Source organism: Mizuhopecten yessoensis, unplaced genomic scaffold (genome assembly GCF_002113885.1).
Source record: "Mizuhopecten yessoensis strain PY_sf001 unplaced genomic scaffold, ASM211388v2 scaffold716229, whole genome shotgun sequence".
Taxonomy (NCBI): Eukaryota; Metazoa; Mollusca; class Bivalvia; order Pectinida; family Pectinidae; genus Mizuhopecten; species Mizuhopecten yessoensis.
In genome coordinates this window covers 293,036-303,890 of record NW_018480012.1, presented here as the reverse complement: position 1 = coordinate 303,890, position 10,855 = coordinate 293,036, and the positions used below count along the sequence as shown (strand labels likewise).

The window sequence follows — 10,855 nt, the reverse complement described above, 5'->3', positions numbered from 1 at the left end:
TCATAGAAGTCTGTCATGCTATATGTGAGGAATATGTTTATGAGGTTTTGACAGCCCCCTCCAAACCTGAAGAATGGAAACAACTGGCTGATGGTTTCCACAAACACATAGCCATCAGAAAGCCTGCCAGCTCTGGTTCCTTATATTATAATTATAAGGGTTTCTTCAGCATCATCTTACTGGCCATTGTCGACTCAGACTACAAGTTCGTACAGGCTGCTCATCAGACTGCACCTCTGGTTCCTCTGGTTTTTCTGGCACTACAGCAGCCTTTCTCGCTCTCGCTCTAGATGTTTTTCCTCTTCCCCTTGGCATACTTTTTCACTTACAAAACTTCAAAAAAGTTGAAAATCAAACAGCAATACGACATGGTGTCGAGTCGGAGGAAGTTAGAAGGCAAATTACCCCACTTGGTTTTCGCCAGTCTTGTATAGCGTCCGGTAACGACCGGATGCGGAAATACCCTTTCGGAAAGCTTCGGACGGCTTCGGAAGCCTGCGCAAAGTTGCGCTTTGGTTCGCATCTTTGCGTTCCTAATCGCTAACGGAAAGAACAAAGATTGTTTGCGCGACCCAAAGCATTCTAGCGAATAACAGTAACAGTTCGTCACACTTCGTAAATCATTCGCAACAAATAGGTCCCTTACGTTTACCTTTCGTTATATTTCAAATTATGTAACACATGTTCAAACAGTTTCGGTCAACATTCGCCGGAATTGACAAATTTACCCAATTCGCCAGGCTGCATTTAATGGATTCGCCTATGTGTGAGGAGGCCTTTAGAAGTCAGTGAAAATACGCACCGTTCTGATTGGTCAGTTTTTACGTGTGAAAATACATATAACATTTCGTATATCTTCACAGCATTGATGTAAGTTTTAGTTAAATTGAGATTTCAGTTGTTAATATCAATTTAATCTATTTATATACTATAAGTCTCGAAAATAGTGTTGTTGACAGTGAAAGTTCGGAAATATGTTAAATGTCTGGAGTATTACTGCTAACAGTGAACGTTTGGGATATATGTTACTTAAGTCTAAGTATTGCTGTTGAGACTGACAGTTTGGTGATGTTTAAGGAGTATCGTTATTAACGTTGGTCGATTTGGTCGCAGCTTTAGAGGTTTCCGCTGGAGCGAGCGTCCTCCTCCTGTGTCGGATCACAAGGTACACTAACAGGTTCAGGACGCCACCAATATTAGAAAACGTGGTGACGATTTGAAATAACACAACGGGTGGTACTGCGAAGAGAAACCATATTCCGTTTACGGCTAGAGCCCACCACTGGACGAAGAACGCCGTCAGGAACAAAAACATATTCCGTGCCGCTCGATGTGATGCCTTAACGGAGGCACTGGCGCCCCCTAGTGTTGACTCCAGCCGCTTGGCTTCACTTGTTATGCGGCACCAGGTGAGGGCGTAGAGGACTGTATTGGTGGTGAGGATTAAGCACATGGAACCTGTGGTTAGAACGATGTTACTGATCCGGGCTGTCACGCCGTCCAGAAAACAGCTGCAACATATAAAATAATACTGCAATTTACAGCTGATTGATGTGTTTTTTTTGATAAAACAACATTTAAATAAAATTAACCAAATCAAAAGGTACAGGAAAACAAAATAAAACGGCAAACAACTGATACAGTGCATGGAAAACAACACTTTAATACAACAAACAACTGATACAGTGCATGGAAAACAACACTTTAATACAACAAACAACTGATACGGTGCATGGAACAGCACAAAAACAACACAGCAAACAGCTTATACGTTACAGGGAACAGCACATAAATAACACATCAAACACCTTATACGGTACATGGAACAGCACAAAAACAACACAGCAAACATCTTATACAGTACAGGGAACAGCACAGAAATAACACAGCAAAAACCTAATACGGTACAGGGAAAAGCACAAAATAACACAGGAAACACCTTATACGGTGCATGGAAAACAACACTTTAATACAACAAACAACTTATACAGTGCATGGAAAAAAACACTTTAATACAACAAACAACTGATACGGTGCATGGAACAGCACAAAAACAACACAGCAAACACCTCATACGGTACAGGGAATAACACAAAATAACACAACAAACACCTTATACGGGACAGGGAACAACACAAAATAACACAGGAAACACCTTATACGGTGCATGGAAAACAACACATCAAACATCTTATACGGTACGGGGAACAGCACAAAAGTAACACAGCAAACACCTTCTACGGTACAGGGAACAACACACAATAACACAGCAAACCCCTGATACGGTACAGGGAAAAGCACAAAATAACACAGCAAACAACCTTATACGGTAAAGGTAACAGCAAAAAAATAACACAGCAAACCCCTTACACGGTACAGGGAACAACCCAAAATAACACAGCAAACCCCTGATACGGTACAGGGAAAAGCACAAAATAACACAGGAAACACCTTATACGGGACAGGGAACAGCACATAAATAACACATCAAACACCTTATACGGTGCATGGAAAACAACACTTTAATACAACAACCAACTGATACAGTGCATGGAAAAAAACACTTTAATACAACAAACAACTTATACAGTGCATGGAAAAAAACACTTTAATACAACAACCAACTGATACAGTGCATGGAAAAAAACACTTTAATACAACAACCAACTGATACAGTGCATGGAAAACAACACTTTAATACAACAAACAACTTATACAGTGCATGGAAAACAACACATCAAACATCTTATACGGTACGGGGAACAGCACAAAAACAACACAGCAAACATCTTATACGGTATAGGGAACAGCACAAAAACAACACAGCAAACACCTAATACGGTACAGGGAATAACACAAAATAACACAACAAACACCTTATACGGAACAGGGAACAGCACATAAATAACACATCAAACACCTTATACGTTACAGGGAACAGCACATAAATAACACATCAAACACCTTATACGGGACAGGGAACAACACAAAATAACACAGGAAACACCTTATACGGAACAGGGAACAGCACAGAAATAACACAGCAAACACCTTATACGGTACAGGGAACAGCACAAAAGAATCGATAAGGTTCTGGGTAAACAACACAAAAAAAAACAGCAAACAACCGATACAGCACATGAAACAACAAAAAAAAACCAGCAAACAACCGATACAGCACATGAAACAACAACAAAAAACAGCAAACAACCGATACATACAGCACAAAAAACCCGCTATAAAATAAAACAAAAATAATGCATAGTTAAACAGTAAGCAAAATCGATACAGCACAGGAAAACAACGTTATCAAACAAAACAAAACCGATACAGCACAGAATAAAAACGGTATAAAACAAAACAAAGGCGATATTGCATAGTTAAACGGAAAAAAAGCCCGATACAGCACAGGAAAACAACGTTATTAAACAAAAACCCGATACAGCACAGAATAAAAACGGTATAAAACAAAACAAAGGCGATATTGCATAGTTAAACGGCAAACAAAACCAATATAGCACTGGAAAACAAGGCTATAAAACAATAAACAAATAATACAAAACAGATATATTGAAGATAATAAATGTCGAACGGTAGACAAGTGGAAACGTAGACATTTAGTACTGTTTAATAGTATTCCGGATATTTGTCGATAGAACAAATTATAAAATGTCATATAAATTAACTTTGATATTAAAAGTCCGAACATAATCATCAATTTTCAATTTTTCAATGGTCGCCACATGTTTAGAGACTTTTATGGCCCTTAATGTTTATAGTTGTCGATTGTCAGTTAAAAAGCAAACAAATAAATAATCATCATCAAGTTTCCCTTTTTAATTTCATGTTTTTATGAAAGTCTACTTCCATTTACATTCTTTTTACGAACACACAAGGAAAGTCATGATCGATTATCTTTCTCGATGAAATAGACACAGCGCGATGTACTAGTTGTCTTTCTTGGTGCTACACGTTTTTACAATCAATGCGATACCTAAATAAACCCATCAACGAACGTCGACAGAGAAACACAACATCTGATTAATTTTCGGTTTTAATATAAATATTGCAGATCAATTTTCATATACAGTTTTTTTTGGTAAAACAAAATAAAAACTATATCGATTTCCGATGTTAAACTGGCATGGTAAAGTTGGATAGTTATTCGTTATTCGTTATTCGGAATAAAGAATAACTTTCAATATATACATATTTACCAATAACCCACTATTTATGTATATACGGTCTCATATATAAATATTGAGTGGTTAGCTTTATTAAGTTTAACGCCCTACTAACAGCTAAGACGATTTAAGGAGTGCTTTTATGTGTGTAAATAATTCATGACTGTGGGTTTATTTCTGGAGACAGGGTATGTTAGTGTGTATGTCTCCTTGCTATAGGGCGGATCTGATGCCGACTTGAGAGCGTTACCTCACTGGAATAATATGACGACAGCAGACAGGACAGTCATCCACCCGGTCACATTATATTGACGATGGTTAAACCAGTAGTTTCGATTAGCCTTGAAGCTTAAGCATGGAATAACAACCACCCTCTCAAGGCTGTGTAAGGGGACATATCCATATGTTCCATGCTAATAATCAAGATCCATGCTATCATGGTTTTATATCCACCTATATTCCACACTAATACCTCTCAAACAACATATGTCTGGTCGTTACCGCTACCACTACAAGGGACGAATTTAAACAACACACGGAGAAAACACACATACACAAACATCAAATCACTCCATTACCTCTTACGTAATATGTCAATGTCATGAAATTCTTACTGATGTTATTTCTTTCAGTGTATTGTTCTGAGAACATATTTTTTTAATACAATTTATAAGTCCTATAGTTCGTATACAATCTGTGTTTCTCTACCTAATCAACTATGTATACACCCACATGTACCTGTACATGTACCATACTAATAACCGAAAATATACCACTATCTTGGTTTTAATCCATTTGTCACTTTTAACTCCAATATACATGTACTTTATGTCAGGTCTTCTATACTAAATATCGCATTACACTATAATCTTGTCTGTTATGTTCCGGTACAATACCAATAACCCCAATAACTACATATATGGTGTGTTATCTACCTGTTATATACAAATAACCCTAATATACTTTGTATATGGTCTGTAATCTACCTGTACAATACCAATAACCAAAATAACTACATATACGGTGTGTTATCTACCTGTGATATACAAATAACCCTACTATAGTTTATATGTGGTCTGTAATCTACCTGTGCAATACTAATAACCCAAATAACTACATATACGGTGTGTTATCTACCTGTTCTATATAAATAACCCTACTATACTTTATATATGGTCTGTAATCTACCTGTACAATACCAATAACCCAAATAACTACGTATACGGAATGTTATCTACCTGTTCTATACAAATAACTCTACTATACTTTATATATGGTCTGTAATCTACCTCTACAATACCAATAACCCCAATAACTACATATACGGTGTGTTATCTACCAGTTCTATACAAATAACCCTACTATACTTTATATATGGTCTGTAATCTACCTGTACAATATCAATAACTTAGATTAACCCCACATAATATGCTATTCACCTTTACTATACAAATACCAATAATTTGCATATACCTGGTTTGTAGTCACTTTATATATGGTCTGTAATCTACCTATTGGTACCATACCAATTTCCCCAATTCTACGTATCCAGTGTGTTATCTAACAGAAATAGAAAGCGTAAAGATTTGCACACGAACAATTTTGGAGAAATTGGTGGAGATCGAAATATGGGTACATGAACATGTAAGAATTCAAGTATTGTAGATTATGTTATATGTTCTTCAGAGCTTTTGAAATACATTGACGACTTTAATATTTTATAGTTTAGTTCATTATTTTCAGGCGCACATTGTCCAATTCCGCTCACCATACTTGGGAGTACACCTGTCATTGTTGATACATATAAAAATGATTCATTGTATTCAGAACGAATTAAGCAATAGTACGTTTCAAAAATACAGGCTTTCATAGGAAATCTCGATGATGATAAAATCCAGAATATTGTAGATATGATCGACCAATGCAATAACGTCAATGACCTGGATGCTGGTATACTGATGTCTGAAGTAGTGAGGTACTTTTAACTGCTGCTTAAAGTACATTAGGTACATTTAAAATCTATCAAACTGATAACTGTCGAATAGGAGTTCGAAACCTTGGTTTGATGGTGATTGTAGACAAGCTAGAACGTTGTATCGACGTTGCAAAGGGCAATACCGACGTCATCAAAATGATTTTTTTCCAAGGAAATACAAAAAGTCGGAAAAGGCATATTAATGTACAATGGATAATAGTATTAAGCGTTTCAGAAAGGATCTTAGACGTAAAATGATAGAAATGAGAAGTGATATTCCTAGAGATTATTGTAAACTTTTAAAATCTTCTGTAGACAGAAAAAAAACATTATATCAATTGATTTGCTTGTTGATTATTTTAAATATTTAAATGCTGACGTTGATGAAACCCCTTATAATCATATTAACGTAAATTTGATAACTGCTAATGATGTTTTAAATAGGGATATAACAAGAGAGAAGGTTGAACGTGCTACAAATTTACTGAAAAATGACAAGGCCTGTTCAGATGATCACATAGCGATCAAATACATAAAACACTCTGCTTTTAAAATGATAGATGTATATGTTAAATTGTTCAATGTGGTTTTCAGCACTGGAAAACTTCCAGAGAGCTAGGTAAGGGGCTCTATTGTTCCAATTTTTAAGAATAAAGGGTCGTCTAAAGACCCAAAAACTTATAGACCCATCACAATTGTTAGGTTCTTTGGTAAATGTTTTACTAGTATTTTGAACGAAAGACTCGAGAAGTACTTGGATGAGTACAATTTGATACGTGAAAACCAAGCAGGATTTCGGAAGAATTACTCAGCTATTGATCCTATTTTTGTATTGTTCTCGTTAATTAAAATTACTTATATGACGGAAAAACTTTATTTTCATTGATTTCGAAAAAGCATTCGATACAGTTTGAAGGAATGGACTGTGGAACAAAATGTTATTTAACTATATTAATGGCAAAATTCATTCTTTTATATACAACATGTACCAAGGCATTAAATCTAAGATAACTTTTAATGGTCAAAGTTCTACTAGTTTCCAATATGATAACGGTCTGAGACAAGGGGAAAATATACCTCCCTTTCTATTCAATTTATACTTGAATGACCTTGAAGATTTTATGACTCGTTATTATGTTAAGGGTTGACAGTGCCTAAGTAGTAAACTAGAAGAAGAATTTCATATCCACGTCAAACTTTATTTTTGTTGTATGCAGACGATACGATTCTTTTTTTCTGACTGCCCTTCAGATCTTCAACTGCAGCTTAACGTTGTCAGTGAATATTGTAGACAATTGAGATTGATAGTTAACATAGGAAAAACGAAATGCATGATTTTTACAAAGGGCCGTCTGCATTATAAAACTGTATTTACATTTGACGATGAAGAGATCGAGTTTGTCAAGGGTTTTACATACATAGCCATAGGCACTGTGTTGTCACGTACAAGTTCCTTTAATGAAGCAAAAAATATAATGTTAAAATAGCTAATATTGCAATGTACGATATTTTAAAGAAGGGTAGACTGTATAATCTTTCTATTCAGTGTATATATGATTTATTTGAAGACTTTAAAACCCGTATTACTGTATGGATGTGATATTAGGGGATATACAAACCTACAACGTATTGAACGTGTACATCTTAATTTGGTAAATTACTGTCAGGGCTCAAGAGACGTACACCTTCTTCTATGGTTTATGGAGAACTAGGTACTTGTCAATTATCTATTTCAGTGAAATCCAGAATGATAACGTATTGGTCACAAATAACTAATTCTAAAGAATGTAAATTAAATGTTATTATGTATAATTTGCTATGTCATAATCAAATCTATGGTAATAATGCAGTCTCATATTTAAGTTATATCCAACAAATATTAGATGATTGTGGCTTAACTTTCATTTGGAATGCACATTTCTTAGAATTAAATACTTCCTGGTTAAAACTAAATTTTAAACAAATTCTCCATGACCAATTTGTTCAAAATTGGGAGAATGATGTATTTAATTCATCGAAAGCAATATGTCATAGAATTTTTAAGAAAAGTGCAAGTTTGATTATTATCTAGATCTTTTAACTGATAACGAAAGACATGTTTTGTGCAAGTTTAGAACAACGAATTAAAAATTTATCAGCGAGACCGGAAGATGGAATAGCATTGACAGTTAAAATAGAATTTGCACATATTTTAACAGCCAGCAAAATGGAGGTGAATTTCATTACCTATTGTAATGTCCATCACTAACTGAATTCAGAAAAACATATTAAGATAAGTTCTATTATATAAAACCAAAAATTTAAAAATTTAACGAGCTGATGATTTCCAAATATGTACGTACCTTGAAAAAACTGCTTGTATTTAAAAGAATAATCTTTAATAATATTTGTCCTCCATGATATGAATTATTTGAATAATATTGATAAATAACCCTAATATCTTAAAAACGAATGTGTAATTTAACCCAAATATACTATATATCCGATGTGTAATCTTCTTGTACACTATATACTGAAATGTAATCCAACTATATCGCACAATCAATTTCAATAAATTTATATCTACATGGTACAACGTTATCTTACCTCATCAACTTCCTCATATCAACGACATTATGTTATTTGCGTATATCACTTAATGCATAAAGCATGTAGTATCATTAGAAAAGATGTTTTATTTTGGATGAAAGGCCGTCCTAATAGCCATAATTACCGGTTTGTTCATTGTTGTAAGCATGATAACAAACACATTGTTGTTTATAAACTGTCGCTAATTCTACACAAGAGTATTGACTTGTTATAAAGACTCCTTATTGCAGCTTGATTACATCAAACATGACGTAAACAAGTCAGCCTTGTATAACATACTCTGTCCCAAATGCCCCTTGTGTGAATGTTCACAATCCATTGCAAAAATGCATTTTTTTTCTGTCAATAATAATGCCGTTGTCAAAACCGATGTTTAGAAATCGGTCAAGAATAATGAGGGGGATGCTAGTATATGGTAGGCTACAAGTGCCCCTTCACCTAATTGTATCCGAGGTCTATATCATATTGTATCATTAAATGAATACACATCTACGTAAATATATGCGTTGCATTTTATATGTATGATATTCAAGCGCTATATCTGCATATTCCTGTTTGCTCCCTTACACGACAACCATTGAGAAGAACAATTATCAAAATATATAACATGCTGAGCGTCAATAAACAGTTCTCAAGAAGGTAAGCTGAGCGTCAATAAACAGTGACAAACTACGGTAAGCTGAGCGTCAATAAACAGTGACAAACAAAGGTAAGCGGAGCGTCGATAAACAGTTCTCAAGAAGGTAAGCTGAGTGTCAATAAACAGTGACAAACTACGGTTAGCTGAGCGTCAATAAACAATTCTCAAGAAGGTAAGCTGAGCGTCAATAAACAGTGACAAACTACGGTAAGCTGAGCGTCAATAAACAGGTGTCTAGAAGGCAAGCTGAACGTCAAAAAATAGTGAAAAACGAAGGTAAGCTGAGCGTCAGTAAACAGTTGTCAAGAAGGTAAGCTGGACGTCAATAAACATTGACAAACAAAGGTAAGCTGGACGTCAATAAACATTGGTCAAGAAGGTAAGCTGAGCATCAGTAAACAGTGACAAACGAAGGTAAGCTGCGCGTTAATAAACAATGTCAAACGAAGGAAAGTTCAGCGTCAATAAACATTGACAAACAAATGTAAGCTAGGCATCAATAAATAGTGACTAACAAACGGTAAGATGACCGTCAACAAACAGTGTCAAACAGAGGTAAGCTGAGCGTCATTAAACAGTGACAAACGAAGGTAAGCTCAGCGTCAATAAACAGTTACAAACGAAGGTAAGCTGAGCGTCTATAAACAGTGACAAACAGAGGTAAGCTGAGCGTCATTAAACAGTGACAAACGAAGGTAAGCTGAGCGTCAATAAACAGTGACAAACAAAGGTAAGTTGGGCGTCAATAAACAGTGACAGTGAAGGTAACCTGAGCGTCAATAAACAGTTGTCAAGAAGGTTAGCTGAGCGTCAATAAACAGTGACAAACGAATGTAAGCTGGACGTCAATAAATACTGACAAGCGAAGGTAAGTTCAGCGTCAATAAACATTGAGAAACAAAGGTAAGCTGAACGTCAATAAATAGCGACAAACGAAAGTAAGCTGAGCGTCAACAAACAGTGTCAAACAAAGGTAAGCTGAATGGCAATAAACAGTTGTCAGGAAAGTTAGCTGAGCGTCAATAAACAGTGACAAACGCAGGTAATCTGAGCGTCAGTAAATAGTGACAAACGACGGAAAGCTGCGCGTCAACAAACAGTGACGGCGAAGGTAAGCTGAGCGTCAACAAACAGTGACAAACAAAGGTAAGCTGAGCATCAATAAACTGCTGTCATGAAGGTTAGCTGAGCGTAAAAAAGGTGACAACCGAAGGTAAGCTGAGCGTCAATAAATAGTGTCAACCGAAGGTAAGCTGAGCGTCTATAAACAGCGACAAACGAAGGAAAACTGAGCGTCAATAAACAGATGTCAAGAAGGTAATCTGAGCGTCAATAAATAGTTGTCGAGAAGCTAAGCTAAGCGCCAAAAAACAGTGACAAACGAAAGTTAGCTGAGTGCCAACAAACTGTGATAAACGAAGGTAAGCTGGACGTCAATAAACAGTTGCAAACGAAGGTAAGCTGAGC

At 35.7% G+C, this 10,855-nt stretch overlaps 1 protein-coding gene across 1 annotated transcript in view; it reads right to left on the bottom strand.

Annotated features, from left to right (window-relative positions):
• Window positions 1-1,072: 1,072 nt before the first annotated feature.
• Window positions 1,073-10,855, bottom strand: part of LOC110442214 — a 25,168-nt gene continuing 15,385 nt past the window's right edge. Inside the window, exon 2 of the mRNA XM_021485707.1 lies at window positions 1,073-1,511. Within this exon, the coding sequence (XP_021341382.1) occupies window positions 1,073-1,511 (439 nt within the window). The remainder of the gene's footprint in view (window positions 1,512-10,855) is intronic.